The sequence below is a fragment of the Triticum urartu genome, chromosome 6A (assembly GCF_056163025.1).
Source record: "Triticum urartu cultivar PI428250 chromosome 6A, HENAU_Tu73, whole genome shotgun sequence".
NCBI lineage: Eukaryota > Viridiplantae > Streptophyta > Magnoliopsida > Poales > Poaceae > Triticum > Triticum urartu.
The window spans coordinates 376,735,721-376,752,067 of record NC_141878.1 but is presented as its reverse complement, the minus strand read 5'-3'; the positions used below and the strand labels follow the sequence as shown (position 1 = coordinate 376,752,067).

At 50.4% G+C, this 16,347-nt stretch overlaps 1 protein-coding gene across 1 annotated transcript; it reads right to left on the bottom strand.

Moving 5' to 3' along the window:
- Positions 1–5,143: 5,143 nt before the first annotated feature.
- LOC125513699 (protein CNGC15b) lies at positions 5,144–12,387 on the bottom strand. The gene is made up of 4 exons (XM_048678860.2): positions 12,264–12,387; positions 11,538–12,138; positions 7,042–7,254; positions 5,144–6,943 (listed from the first exon to the last, which is right to left on the bottom strand). The coding sequence occupies exons 1-4, from the start codon at positions 12,290–12,292 to the stop codon at positions 5,672–5,674; spliced, it is 2,115 nt and encodes a 704-aa protein (XP_048534817.2). The 5' UTR covers positions 12,293–12,387; the 3' UTR covers positions 5,144–5,671.
- Between the last annotated feature and the right edge of the window lie 3,960 nt (positions 12,388–16,347).

Sequence of the window (16,347 nt, the reverse complement as noted above, 5' to 3'; positions counted from 1 at the left end):
GGCATTTGTTTGACGAGAATTTTTTGTTCATTACAAGTAGTAGGAGCATAGAGAGAGAATAAAAGACGAAGTTGTCCAATAATAACTTGTACAATTTTTTCTTGCCATCGTGCGTACATGCATGGAGCAAGGAGTGCCTATGAGTGTAAAAAGAAGAAAGAGAGAGAGAGAAATATGCATGTACGCACAGTGCACATCTCTTGGGTTGATGGACTAGTTGTGCACATGCATGTGCATACCGTGTCACATGTCAATCTCTGCATGCAATGTCAAATACATAACGATACAGTATTTGTATGTATCTGAGTATCTACGGCCGGCCGGCAGGCTCGAGTATGTACGTACCGAAATACCATGCGTGTGTATGAAAAATACATACGTATTTGAGTAACTACGGCGGGCCGGTGAGCACGCGTATATATGTTCTTTGAATACACACAATGTTTATTTAGCCCAGAACTGTATTGAATCCGTATGGGCTATATCGCATGGGTCGACCGTTGTTCGCGGTGATGAGCCCGCGGGCGTGCTCCATTGGATTAAATCCGTACACATATACATGGAATAAGGCAAAGCCAGCATGTTCTTGTGCAGCACGTTTGGAAACAAAAGAAAGGAATCGGAAAGGCATACATAAAATAACAAGATATGTGTTGGAGCTTTCCTTTTAGTTGTGCAGCTTGGGCGTCAAGACGAAGAACCATATAAGGAAAGAAAATTGACTGCTGCCTCCAGCGCCCTAGGCCTGCCATCCTATAAATACCCAGCCAGAGGAGGCACCGAGGGATCCAACCACCAGGTCGCCGGCATCTCGTACACACCAAAACCCAAGCACGCAGATAACAATCACGCACGTGGCCGGCGAGACGCAAGAGAACCAAAGATCAGGAGGCCACCTCGAGGCACACGAGGACGCCGGCGAAGCGCACGCAGCTAAAGGCAAACCTCACCAGTGACATGGACGCCGCCAAGCTGATGTTCCCGGACGGTAAAATTAACATCTAATCTCTCCTTCGTCCTTTACTTTTTTTTGCATGCATGTACAGCACGGTGATGGTGCGGTGGATCTCATAAACTTGCAACACTTCGATGGTGCTATCATCTTCATCAAGCTCACCAAAGACGAAGCTACTCACGGACTTCACCAAAGCATGGAAGACAATGGCATGTCGATGGGGCTGCCGGCGCGCAGCCCGTTGGACTCCTTTGTGGTGGCCGCCCTTGGTGATGAGGCCGACGACATCTACTTCGTCAAGCTGGAGCCCGAAGGCGCGAGGCTCGCGAGGATACCGCTGTGGATGGCGACATGGAGCTCGCTAGGACGACGCCCTCGTTTTCTTCATCAAGCTGGTGCAATGGAGGACGAAGGTGGGGAAGCTTGCGAGGATGCCGCCGACGTGCCGCGGTGGATCACGGTGCGAAGTTCGCCAATACGACGCCAATGTCAACTTCATCAAGCCGGCGCCATGGAGGACGAAGGCGTGGAGTCTTGGGAGGATGCCGCTGTCGTGCCCCGGCGGATGGCGCCACGGAGTTCGCCAACATGACGCCAATGTCAACATCATCAACCCGGTGTCGCAAGGATCATGACGGGGAGCTCGCAATCAGGACGCCCGCCATCCACTTGTCACGCTGGAGCTAGAGGACGGAGGCGTGGCGCCCATTGGGGATGCCGCCAACGTCTACTTCGTCAAACTGAAGCCCGGAGACGTGGAGGTCGCAGGGATTCCGCCGTGTGCCGCGGAGGAAGGCGAGACGAAGCTCTCTAGGACGACGCCCGACTTCTTCTTCATCAAGCCGGTGCCATGGAGGACGGAGACGGAGCTCGCTAGGACGACGCCCGTTGTCTTCTTCGTCAAGTCGGCGACATGGAGAACAAAGGCGTGGAGGCTCGCAACGATGCTACCACCATGCCGCGTTGGATAGCAGCGCGGAGCTCGCCAAGACGACGCCTATCGCCAACATCGTCAACCCGGCACCGCAGAGAATCATGGCGTGGAGCTCGCAAGGAGGACACCACCAACATCAACATCATCAAGATGGACCGGAGGCTCGTGGGACATCACCACCAATGTCTACCTCGTCAAGATGGAGCCCGCAACACGGAGCCAAGAAGATAACACACACCCTTGGTGCTGCCCGCAACACGGAGCAGGGAGGTGCTGCTGTCCGTGACCTGGAGGAGAAGATGGTGCCACATGATGCTCTCCACGACCCGGAGCCCAAGAAGAAGATGCGTGATGGTGAGGAGGCGACGTGACTTCACCAACACTAACTCCCGATGGCCCCGTGAGGCGCTACCCTTGTCTTGGAGGACTGCCGTAAACACGGCGTCCAACCGAGACGAGGCGCCAACCACATCAGCATTGCCCATACGAGCGAGTGTTGATTTTACACCGACACCGGTCTCCATAAGAATACTCCCGCGAGGCAACCCCTTGCATACCCGACGAAGCCGCTACATCGTCAAGAAGTCCGAGCTGAGCAGGACCCATGCAACTTCAAGACCGACTATATCAACGTTGTCAAGACCGACGAGGCGCGACGGCGAGGGCGAACGTGGCCATCACAAAGCCATGTTTTAAGCGGCACATGTACCGACGAGGACACGGGCTTTGCCGCCGCCCACACCACACACACACACCATCATCATCATGCATGGAGAACGTGAAGCGAAGACGACGAAGACGACCATACGGCTTAATCGGAGGTATCTCGTGGAGCAACCCGCGGGAGTAATTAACCGGAAGCTTTTCGAGGCCTTGGGAACCAGGAGACCGCACATTGCCATAGTCAGGCATGCCGCGTTAGTAGGCCACGGAGCGCAACCATTTTTTTATGGGATCTTGTAATTTTGTTTATCCGATGAGATTAATGAAATACTTGTTTCCCGTACCCTTTTTCTTTGTGTACTACGGTACACTGGCACGCCCGCATTTTTCTTTTCCCTGGCGCATGAGAGAAATCCATACTCCTTCTCTTCCCTTCTTCTGGAGTGTTCATAAGATTTTTCTCGTGTCAAACAGGTACAACTATTTTTTGGTATTTTTCGTTTCTTACCCATAACTAAGGATAGAAAACAACTTAGAATAGAAAATAAAAACTGGTTAGTGATAAAGCAAACAAGCACACACGAGAATATTCACCCCACACTATTGCTCCCCGGCAACGACACCTTTGCTCCCCGGCAACGGCACCAGTAAAATGTCTTGATAACCCACAAGTATAGGAGATTAGTTGTAGCCTCTTTCGATAAATAAGAGTGTTGAACCCAACGAGGAGCTAAAGGTAGAACAAATATTCCCTCAAGTTCTATCGACCACTGATACAACTCTACGCACGCTTAACGTTCGCTTTACCTAGAACAAGTATGAAACTAGAAGTACTTTGTAGGTGTTGTAGGATAGGTTTGCAAGGTAATAAAGAGCACGTAAATAAAAACTAGAGGCTCTTTAGATAAAGACACAACTAGCTTTTTCTCACGAGAAAGTTATTTGTCCCTAGGCAATCAATAACTAGACCGGTAATCATTATTGCAATTTTATATGAGGAAGAGGCATAAGCTAACATACTTTCTCTTCTTGGATCATATGCACTTATGATTGGAACTCTAGCAAGCATCCGCAGCTACTAAAGATCATTAAGGTAAAACCCAACCATAGCATTAAAGTATCAAGTCCTCTTTATTCCCATACGCCATAACCCACTTATCCGTGTTTGTGTTTCAGTCACTCACGCAACACAGACAATAAGCAAACCATGAACATATTGCAAACCCTATAGCGGGGATCCCTCACGCTGCGACACGGAGAGCACCATAGGATAACACCAATAATAAAACATGCAACTCAAACCAACCACGATCATCAATTAACCCATAGGACAAAACAGATCTACTCAAACATCATAGGATAGCCATACATCATTGGGAAATAATATATAGCTTTGAGCACCATGTTTAAGTAGAGATTACAGCGGGGAGAAGGGGTGTTACACCGCTGCATAGAGAGGGAGAGAGTTGGTGATGACGGTGGCGAAGTTGTTGGTGTAGATTGTCGATGTGATGATGGTCCCGACGGCGTTCCGGCGCCACCGGGAGAGATGGGGAGAGAGGCCCCCCCCTTCTTCTTCTTCTTCTTCTTCTTCTTCCTTACCTCCCCCCTAGATGGGAGAAGGGTTTCCCCTCTGGTCCTTGGCTTGCATGGCAGCGAAGGGTCGGGAGCCCCTCCGAGATTGGATCTCTCTCTCAGTTTCCTTCTGTTTCTGCGCACCCAGATTCTGGCCTTTCACCGCTTCTTAAATTCCTAGAGATCCGTAACTCCGATTGGGCTGAAATTTTAACACAATTTTTATCCGGATATTATCTTTTTTGCATCAGAAGAAGGGCACCAGCCGCCTTACGGTGTGGCCACAAGGACCAGGGGCGCGCCCTCCGTCCTTGTGGGCCCCTCGGGCATCGTCTCGCGTTGATTTTTTCCCCCAAAAATCACATATATTCCAAAAAATATCCGTAAGTTTTTATCCCGTTTGGACTCCATTTGATATGGATTTTCTGCAAAACAAAAAACATGCAACAAACAGGAACTGTCATTGGATCAATATGTTAGTTCCTAAAATAGTATAAAAAGTTGCCAAAAGTATGTAAAAATTGTAGAATATTGGCATGGAACAATAAAAAATTATAGATACGAAAGAGACGCATCAGTCCTCCTTTCTCAACTTGAGATAGTGTAAAGGAACTCCTAGGTATTTAATAGGGAAATCCCTCAACTTGCACCAAAAAATTTGTGACAAGAGGTCAGCACTATCTACATCTAGGTTAATAGTCACCAAGTCGCACTTATTATAATTAATTTTCATCCCCGTCAATTGGTTAAAGCAAGACAGGAGCCACTTGAGTTTTTTTTTTCATAATTAGGATCGGGGTCCAGGAATAGCATCGTATCGTCAGCATACTGCAAACTAACCAAACCATTGGGAATGGTGTTGAGGACAACCCCGGGCTATGATTTTTTTTGGCTGCCTTAGTTAACATGCAAGAAAAAACATCGGCAATCAGGTTAAAAAGCATGGGAGAAATGGGATCTCCTTGTTTTAAACTTTTTGCCCCTCCCCCCATCCCCAACAAAATATGGCCCAATAGTATCGTTAATTCTCACACAAAAGAGCCGTGTTGAATGATAGACATAAACCAACTTATCCATTTATTACTGAAGCCTCGAGAAGCAAGCATTTCCACAAGGAAATCCCAATTCACTCATATCCTCTTCGCAAAGCTTGCAGAAGGAAACCTTTGATTCATTTTCTGTGTTATCAAAGCTAGGAGGCATGTCGATAGGGGAGGGGGGATGCATCATAGAATGACTCCGGTTTGGTGGTGCTCTCTAAATATTGGCAAGCTTCGAAGTGAGAATCCTTAGGTCTTTTATGAAGATGATAATATCATTAGATTCTCCCTAACTTTGACCAAATTTATAGAAAAAATTATTAACATCAAGAATATGATAATATCATTAGATTCATCGTGAAATACATTCTCATATATGATGTATGGTTGATATTATAGATATTGATATTTTTTCAAATAATTTTGATCAAAGTTTGTGAAGTTTTGACTTTTGCGGAAACTAATGACGCCGTTGCCAGCTCAGAAAGCAAAGCAAGAAACATTTCAGTCCTCTTGCTCCACCGTGAAATCCGGCTCCGTGGGTTTCTTGAGCGCCTTGCCGTCGCAACTGTGTCGACGGCGCCTGACGCTCCCTCCCGGCCACGCGTCGCTGCCGCCCTCGCGCACCCTGAGCTCCATGGACGCGCGTCGGCGCTTGTGGCGGCGCCATGCGGCCTGGATGAAGCACGCCGCCCATGTGCGCCACTGGTGGGAGTAGAATCGGAACCTGTGGCGGATGCGCGCGCTGTGCAGTCGCCGGAACTGCGAGGCGACGAAGCGGAGGTCATCGGCGACGAGCGCGAAGGCCTCGACCTCGGAGACGGCGCGCACGGTGCGCGTGGACCTCGGCAGCGCCTCGGCGGGCCGCGGGTCGAGCGCCCAGGTGAGCAGTTCCTCCCCGCAGAACTCCCCCGCCCCGATGCGGCACGAGTTGAAGAAGCCGGACCTCCCGCCCTGCGTGGTGTTGGAGTCGAGGTGGCCCCGGATGATGAAGAGCATGGAGTCGACGGGGTCCAGCTCCCGCACCAGGCGCGTGCCGCGCGTGTAGAGCGCCGGGCGCAGGCGCTCGCAGATGGCCTCCAGCATGCGCTCGTCCATCTCGTCGAACAGCGGCACCCGGCGGACGAGGTCGAGGCAGAGGTGGCGCTTGATGTCGCGGCGGATGTCCATGGGGAGGTCCTCCAGCAGCGCCTCCTCGTCGACGCCGCGGGTGGCCACCCACTTGTACTGGTGGTAGCGCCGGACGCACTCCTTGAGCGGCTGCGGGATCTGGCGGTGCTGCATCCAGCGCTCCATGTCCGTGCGCTTGGTCCGCCACTCCTCCAGCCGCACCATGGTGGCCTGGAGGTAGGACTGCATGTTGCCGATGAGCAGCGCGAAGAGCACCAGGCCGAGGACGCCGATGACGATGGCGAAGCTGATCTCGCCGATGGAGAGGCTGGTGTTGAGGTTCTGGCCCAGGCAGCTGAGGTTCTTGAGCCCCCACCAGAAGCAGTAGAAGTACTTGTGCGTGAAGGAGGAGGTGGTGAGCTGCGCGTCCACCGCCTCGCCGAAGATCCCGAACTGGTAGAAGCCGTTGTTGCCGGGGGCGCACAGCCTGGTGACGTTGGTGAGCGCGTACCAGACGCTCCGGTTCCGGTTGCTGCTCACCACCGTGCTCGTGCTTGCGCAGTCGAAGAAGATGTCCTGGCACGGCGGGCCCTCGACGCGGCACGCCTGCCGCCAGCACGACTCCTGCCGCTGCACCGAGAAGAGGTACCACAGTGCTCCCAGCACCTGCACGCACGCAACGCCCAGGCCCAGTTGATACGTATCAAGAAAGAAATTTGCTTTGCTTTGCTTGGAGACGATCGAGAGAAATCAAGGCAACGCACGTGGCTGGCTAGCATGTAGAGTATGAGGTTGTAGGCTGCTCCGGCCCAGGCGTTTTCGGTCATGACCCCCGTCGCCATCACGATCCGCCTCGTCAGCGGGAAGATCTGTAGCAGCCGCGGCAGGTACTGGAAAATTATGCTGAAGCGGAGCACGTTCTTCATGTTTGTGATTGCCGATTCCCTCAGCTTCGGCACCACCACCCACACCACAAACTGCACCAAAGTATCGTAATCATTCGTCGTGTACAAGAAAAAAAAGTGTATCGCCTGATTTTTATCTCGATCATCGTATATACGACACGGAAATATTTTTCACGTGGAAACCAACATTATGTGGAAATCGTATGTTTCATGATTATCAATTAGTCAGAGAAAATGCCATAAGTTTCGTGCTCAAAAGCACTTCCACATTATTTTTGTAACCATGACCTAAAATATCGTATGAGAGTTACAGTCAAAGCATGAATTTGGAAAGTCAAACCACACGTTGTTTAGTCGGAGGGAGTACATGTTGGTAGCGTGGGCTGGATTAATAGCAATTCCTAACACAATAAAACCAAAAAAAGACAATAAAAGAATTATGGCCCAGTAAGGCCACCATTGTGCTCCGCCACCGCCGTCTTGTAACCGTACCAATTGAGTGCACTAATGTCCAAGAACATCTCCAGCAAGACACAATTTTTAATTTTTTTTTAGAAAATTTAATTGTAGCAAAGCCCTCACCATGCCCCCAAAATGAGGAGGCACACATCCCCCCAAGGGTGTTTGGACAGGAAAACTATGTCTTGTTTTTAGAGTCGAAGGGAGTACTTGTTCATAGTGTGGGACGGATTAGTACCAAATCCCAGGATGAATTTCAGATATAAGGATGTTCCAGGCCTAGTAAGGCCACCACTATGCTCCATCATCATGCATCTAGAAAAGTCGAGTGCATAAATGTCCAATGCACCTCCCATAGAGCCTCTAAATAGTTTCCCCCTCCCCCAAGTTTTTAGTTTTTTTGGTAGTAAAGTAAATCCAATAGAGCCACTAGTAGGCCTGTAAAATGGGAGGCACCCATTCCCTCCGTCTAGCCCCTTCCCCCATAGGTGTGGTATAGGGCACTGAAATCCAACCAATCAGACGATGGAATAATTTTCTATCTCTCGCCTCTAACCCCTCCCGTGAGTCGGTGAGCTCGTGGCGGTCTTCTAGCGCCCACCCCGCCCACTTTCTCCCCTCTGCCAGATCTACACCATCTAAGGATTTTCCACCCCGTTGTCGTTGCTGCCCTTCCGCGACACTCTTCTCTGTACAGGTTGTTCACATCCTCTAGTGTCACCCCCCCTATGCACGGCTCCTCTCTGTTGGGTGGCATCACCGCCTCCATTTGTGCTCCCCTTAACCTTCTATGCCCCCCTTTCCTTCATCACTCTGCATCTTCTCCCTAGTTTTCCGAGGAGCCCTGTCGCCCTACCTCTCGGGCCCATCGTCCCAAGGAGCGCCTAGCTGAGGTAAGTTTTCTCTTGTTGTCAACATGTTTGAGTGAGTGTGTTGAATTTGTGTAAATATGTGGAGGAATTATGTAGAATAGTTATGCAAAATGCAATCTTTTTGTCAATTGTATATCAAAGCTTATATCAAAATGGGGTTTCGATGTTACTTTCATATCAAGTCTTATGTCAAAATGTGGGTTCAATGTCATTGCATACCGGCTTGTAGTATGAATTTTATATCAAAGTGTATTTCAATAAAACTTTGACATCTTTTCTTTTGCGGGGATTAAACTTTTACACCAATGTGCATGCCAATTTGCAATGACAATTTTGATTTGTTAATTTATTGAATTGTTTGCAATGTCTTGTCGAGGAGATTCCTGTGTGATGTCCGAGGAAATTGATGCTAATGCAATTTCACTACCAATGGCACTGTTTCTGTGAAAAAGTGTTCGCGAAGACATTAGTCAACTACACTCATAAGGAGGACATTTAGTTGTGCATGCCCAGATAGGATACTAGTAATCATCCTATTGTTTTCAATGAGCGGTTGTTGAAGTCATATTGGAAGAAGAGTAACAAAAACTTCCATGCCAACCACACTTTTGAGCTTGATAGGGATGCAAACTCTATTGAGCACCATGGAAATACCATTCAAAAGGAATGCATCAAGTTTTAAACCTCCATTGACCAAATTAAGCGTCACCATCCAGGAGGAAGAGCACATAAGCTAATTTATCTCTCGATAGTTTTTTTTTACAATATTGCATGCATGTTGGCTAACACTTCATCATTGTTCTAGCTTGCTGAACCACATGCAATCTAATCTTCGAGGGAACCAAAGAGTAAGTCATGTCCACTATTCGGTCAAGGTGATCAAATGTCAGAAGTTTCAAGTTATAGGCCCTAACATAACGCCAAGGTACAACAAGTGTTCCACTCCACCAAATTTAATTGGCGCAGAAGAAGAAACAAATAATGGTAGCAAAATAGTCCTACACCCGACTCAACACAACCACTTCTTGTGAAAGGCAAATTTGCATGAAGATAGCAAAGGAGAATACGTAGAAAGATGATAATCTATATCATACAAGGAGGCCCTACAAGAGAGTTGCTCATGGTCAATGAGTGAGAAGGAAAATTGAAAGAACATGGATGGAGATTGACTAGGTGATACATGAACATAAACTCTCATTTGATGATTACAGATTGACGTGTAAATAAGAACTGAAGATTATCTTCTATGATGTCTCCACATTGGAGTCAGATGTGAGGACATATATGAGGCAAACATTGCATCTGCACAGGGGCTGACCTCGGTAGTGGTTTGGTGGTACTATTAGTATCTGGTGGTGGAGACGGAACTGGTTCGGACATTAGTGGAGACACCAATGACTAATGTTGTTGCTTATTTGTGATGTTTAGTATATTTCTATGTTTAAAAATATGAGTTTAAATTTGAACACTGGCATTTGAAAAATTGTGGGTTTTAATACAACTGAATTATATGCATTATAAATATCAAAATTTTAAATTATCATGTTATCAAACGAATAGCGTATATGTAGCATATGTGAGAAAATGGGTCGAAAATAAATATAGTTTGGGAGTTGAGGACTACTGATAAAGTTCGGGGCATTATTTGGAGCCTCAGGAAATTGGGGGGGGGGGGGGGGGTCATAAGCCATTTCAAGATGCTCTGTTCTCTTTGATTCAAAAGGATTTACACACAAAATTTGGAGAACTACACTACTTAGGAATTTTTCCCATGCATCTTGTTTGATTCATAGAATTCCAGTGCACATGATTGATTTGCACTAGGTTTCCTAGGAAACATTCTATCCACTTGAATCTCGTGTGAAAAATCATATGTGTTTTTGTGCACATTCAAACATCGTCATGCTATCCTGTAGTAATCAAGATAACATGATAATATGTTCCTTTTTTCTTCTCCTTGTTTTTGCATTGACCCCTCGCATCCGTTTGGACCGCCCGATCCAGACGTGTTTTGCCCTCTAACGAGGTCTTGAATCCATCCGCGGGCCAATCCAGACGTCTTTTTTCCCGCAAACTAGAGGAAAACTAGGGGGGGTGCTTTGCGGGAGTACGAACACTAGTCACGTAGGACCCCGACACCCCAGGCCCACTGAAATCCCCCACCCGGTCCCCTTTTTCCAATCCACCCCTGCCCCTCCTTTTATCCGCACCCCTCGTCATCTGTCGTCGTTGATGTACCTCTCCAGCCACCACCCAGGCACATGCTCAGATGTCCATAGACGCCACCCATGAAACTGTCAGCCTTGGACTACACCGTTGTCCACCCAGGTATCCTCCGCATCCCTGCTCATGCCGTCCATGGTAGACACCATGCCCGACAGGTGTTCGGCTCAATACCATCGAGCCTTTTTGAACTTTTTGCTGTTTTCTAAAGAAGCATGATAGCAGGGTACTCGTTGTACGAGCATGAGCTATTGTGCGATGCGTGATTGGCCGTTTCTGAGGACTTTGTAGGCATGAACAAGGGCCCTACCTTTTGACCAAGCTTGCATGATTCATTTCATGAGCGAAATAACTTCGCGCCCTACAACATTCATGACATCCATGCATGCAATGTGAAGTCCCTAACGCATCGGTGGTACACCATTTGCACCTGCGGTGCGGTTCACCGAGTGGGGACAAGGTGATCATTGGACTCGTCAACCATCGAGATCATGAGTGTTGCTTTCTGTTACTCTACGTGTTGGTTAATTCATTCATTCACTCAATGTTGATGTACATGTTGTATAACCTGCACATGGTGCCATGATGTGCTACAAGACCAAGGCAGGCTATTCACGCACATACGTTGTTGTACGAATGTCAAGGGGTAGTTTGTGTGGAACGACATGTGTCGCTTCTCACTCTAATATCGTTGAATTTGAAATAGATTTTTTGCAAAAACTTATTGAAAATCAGTTCTCTATAGTACTACGTATAGCAAACTAATCAATCAATGAGATGGTAGGTACAAGTAGAACGTACCTGCGGCAGTGGTAGCGCGGTGAAGAGATCGAACCAGAAGGTCCATGCAAGGTACCGCCTGGCGATCTGGTACGGGTTGATGACGAGCTCCCCTCTCCCGAACACCCGCGACGACGGCGCGATGAAGGCGGTGCGGAAGCGGATGACGATGTGCGCGGCGTAGAAGACGTCCAGCAGCGAGCGTATCATGGAGAGCGTGAGCGCCAGCGAGTAGTCGAAGCCGACGCACGCGTCCCGCCGCGTCCCCGTGAGGTAGAGGAAGAGCGGGTCGACGAAGAGCGACGCGAGGCAGGCGGCCAGGAACACCTTGTGCCACCGGTGGACCACCTGCCCGCGCGGGTCGAAGAAGAAGAAGAGGTGGCGGTCGCCGCCGGCGTGCATCAGCGACTCCAGCTCCTCCGAGAAGGCCCGCGACAGCACCCTGTCCTTGAGGGCCCTGCCGCCGCTCGTGCGCGGGCGCGGTTTCTCCAGGGAGTCACGGGATCCCGGCCAGCACCGCCTCGGGTCATGGGATCTGCTGCGCTTTCTGCCCGCCGACGGTGGTTGCGGGCTCTCCAAGGGGCTCGCTCTGAAGTGCTTCACGTCGACGTCGCTCTGAAACCTGAAACGGCAGCCGGCAACGCGCCCGGAGCTGTAAAACTTAGCACCGCGGGAAGGGAAACGATCGAGCACGATCAGCGACATCGCCGACATGCATGCGGAATGATCGAGAAGACGCGCGCTCACCTGACGGTTCGTGAAGCACCGGATGCCATGGTACTGTACGTGCTGGTGTTACTTGGCAACTACTCGTCCGGATCATGGAGGTGTTGCATATGTGACACCAACTGTATTTATTATAGGAGTATTTATATAGGCGAATGGTGCTAGCTCTTGCCGTGGTAGAATGTGGATGCAGGCATAGCATGAGTCGTCGTCTTCAGCTGTGGGAAGAGAGTGACCGCAACAGCCTGCTCAGCCATTGAGAGTCAAAAGGGCTATCACCAATTAATTTCAACAGGGATCTTGTGATCGTACTACTTAAAAGGTACAGCGCCAAAGGAGACCTGCACAAAAAAGTTATTTTGGACAGGCAAAACACCGACCGGGCGCATGTGATTATGTATATTGCCTACTTGACTTTCTCTGAGGTTCATTCTTATTTGTGGCTCTATGTATGCATGCACGTTCATCTTTGTTGTTTGTCACGGTTTTTGTCAACTCTAGCCCAGTCGATTCAGAGTTTTTTTTTTATAAAAGAAACGATTAGGAGTTAGTTAGCGGGACGACTCCATCTGTACTAATCTTCATATCCACTAATCTATGACGACGATACCGATTTTAGATATGGGGTGGTGAGAGCACTTCACATTATTGAGTTTGTAGGTGTGAATGATGGTTTCAGATGAATTGATGTATGTCTTTGTCAGACTTTTGTGAAATAATTAATAAAAATGGCTACATGCATCGATTGATGCAGAGGCCGGGGGTTTAATCTCTTTTTTTATAAAAAAAATCCACTAATTTATAATACCTAAATAATTCATCCTCACTATGTCATTTCTTTTGGCATGCAGCATATCCACATCTACAGTACTGTCACGTCAGCAATTAGCTAGAGACTTACATATGAGACACACTACAGTTCAAAACATGTTTGTTTCTACCGGTTAGACCCACAAGAGAGCCTCCGCACACACGTCATCCAGCAGCCCATACGGACGAGGGTAGAAATAGCAAAAGAATACCCCTCCCGCACTCCCGCAGTACCGCCGCTCATCCAGCACAGGGCAACCCAATCTGCCCATCGTTCTCCTGCACGGCCGCCGGTCCTCCTGCGCAGGCGATCCCAACCCAACCTGACACCGCCAATTTGCTGCCCTTCATTCTCTCTGTTAGAAGGGAGAGAGGGATTTGGTGGAATAGTTTGATCATTGTATTGCTTAAGCCTCGTTGGTATATATATAGGAGTACATGATCTACTTAGAGTACAAGACAAGCCAGAATACTTCCTAGTTTATCCTATGTTTCCTAATACAATCAGTTACTCAACATCCTTCCGCAGTCACAGCGGTAGCGACGCAGACGGTGAGGCTGGAGAAGAATTCGAAGGCAAGTCGATGAACACCCCCCCCCCCCCCACAGTCGTAACGGTCGACACATCGCGGAGTCGTGGCTGGAGTGAAAACCGACAAGGTTGCTCAAGCAAGGCGGTAACCCTTTGTGCCGTATGTCGAGGTAGCCGAGAGCGTAGGTGGTGTAACCGTAGTCGAGGTAGCCGAGAGCGTAGGTGGTGTAACCGTAGTCGAGGTAGCCGTGTGAAGAACGCCATGGTCAGTGTCGAGTCGAGGGTCGCCGGTGTCGAGGTAGTCGCCGTGGAGCCGCGAAAGAAGAGCAGCGGCGGCGGCGGCCTAAGGAGGCGGCGGCGGCTAGAGAAGGAGCGCGATGGCGGTGCTCGAAGTAGGCGATAATGAACGCGACATCGTGACGAAGACCAGCGCGGACGGTGACGTTCCCACGCCAAGGGAGGTGGCGCGGCGCATATCACGTGGAAGTCAACACGCGTGGATGGCAGTGGACCGCGGGCCGCAGTGTTACGGCCCAAAGGGGCGACGCAACGGCGGCGGGCAGGTCGGGGCGACGGCGGGGAAGACCTCAGGGCGGTTGCAGGGATCGCGTGCCACCCTCGCTACGGCCCGACGAGGCGACGCAGCGGCAGCGCGAGGGTCGGTGCAGCCTCGGGGACGGCCTAGAACGAACGGCCTCGGTGCGGCGGTTGACCGCGGGCCGCGGCACTACGACCCGAAAGGGCGACGCAGCGGCAGCGCGCGAGGTGGTGCAACCACGGGAACGACCTCAGGGCGGCGACGGGGATCACGTGCCGCGGCGCTATGGCCCAAAGGGGCAACGTAGCGGCGGTGTGAATCGGTGCAGCTATGGAGAGAACCACGGGGCGGCGATGCTGCGGCCCGATGGGGCGACGCAGCGGCAGCCGGTGCTCGATCGGTGGAGGGGCACGCTAAACTCGGGGACAGGGCGGTGATGGCCGGCGTAGATCGACGAGTGGGCCAACGCGCGGAAGACATCTGTGAGGGGCCGACTGTCGCGCGAGGTCGCCGGGTCGGGGCGACGGGCGGGCAGACGCGCGGACGACGACCGTTAGGGGCCGCCTGTCGCGCGAGGCCACTGGGTCGGTGAAGAGGCCGGCCGGTCGCGCCGGTGTCGGAGTAGAGGCGCAGAGGGGTCGGTGGCGACGGTGGACGACGCAAACAGATCAAGCATAGATCGGAAAACCAAAAAAAAATGCTGATCAAAACGACTGATGAGAGAGCGAAAAAACCCGGAGTAAGGGTTCGGGAAAAATATCTCTACGGCAGCCGGTCAACACGACCGGCGGATGAACCCTAGGTACGGGCGGCGCGGCCCACGGCGGCGGTCATGGAAGCCGACCGTCCCGGGGGCGGCGCGCGGGTACGGAAGCGGCGGCGGCTAGGGTTTAGGATTAAAGTAAGGCTGATACATCCATCTTATTCCACCATATATCTAACATCCCTCTGTAGTCGTAGCGGTAGTGTGGCGAACAACAGGAGCGACGCGGACGGTAAAATTAGAGAGAATAGCAGCCGTCGGACTGGCCTGTTGTTCGCAACACTACCGCTACGACTGCGGGGGGATGTTAGAGATATATTTGGGTTACATATGTTTCGGTAGTCTAGGATTTGGAATCCGTCTCCTACCTTATCTCTAGGAGAGGCGTCTTGCCCTCCAAGCCTTATACTCTATATATACTCGCCCTCGAGGTTCAATAATACATCCATCATATTCCACCATGTCTCTTTCTCCTTTCTAACAATCTCTTCCATCCAGTTTCCTTCTCCTCCAGTTGCGCACTGCGGGCCAGCGGCTACCACACCTCCAGCGTGCCGACGACTACGGCTCCAGGGTACTCGTCCCAAGGAATACGTGCACGATGACTTTTCGATTGTCATCAATAAAATCAAGCAGGCTTTGGTAGGGGAGCAGTGACAACGGTGCGTCGGCGGCTCGTTCTAGCGGCAGGAGCGATCGTTCGATGATCTCGGAATATCGATGTAATTTTTACCATGTTTGAGATCCTTTGTACCGAACTCTTATAATAGAGATCCTATTTTTTGGCAAAAAATACATTCGCTGAACAAACACCAGTTTTATATTCCAGGGTACCACGTTGGAGTAGCACACTACATGAGCATGACAAAAACTGATCGAGTGCCAATGAGTTAATTGCACGTTGGTACCGTTTGCGCACCTACTCACGAATCAGTACCACTACTCGTGTATGTCGCAGTTCAATACCAACTCAGGGCTTAAGTGGTACAAAATGGACTGACAGCCGTATAAGTGAGTATTGACCATGTATCTGACAGACCGGGCCCACCTGTCAAGTGACACGGTGGCCAATCGGCGCGTGCCCGGTGCGCTGACTAGGACGAGGCCGGTGCGGTCGGTTACATGGGCTCGGTCGGCTCAGTCGTGGGTCGGACTCGCCTCACTCTCGCTCGACCTCACTCTCAATCTCGCTCTCCCTCCTCTCTCCGATTCACCGCCGCCCGCCGCCACCGCCACCTCAACCAGCTCGCCTCGTGCCATGGAGGGCGAGAGCAGCCAGTACTCAAGCGTGCAATACATGAACCTCTCCGACGACAAAGCCATGCATTACCGGGTGAGTTGTCGAGCTAGGGTTAGGGTTGGGTTATCTGATTTGGGGGGATTTGATTTGATTTGGGGATTTTCTTTTCCTTTTGTTCCTGTAGATCCCTGCTAGCATTCAAGACCAAGACTACAGTGCATT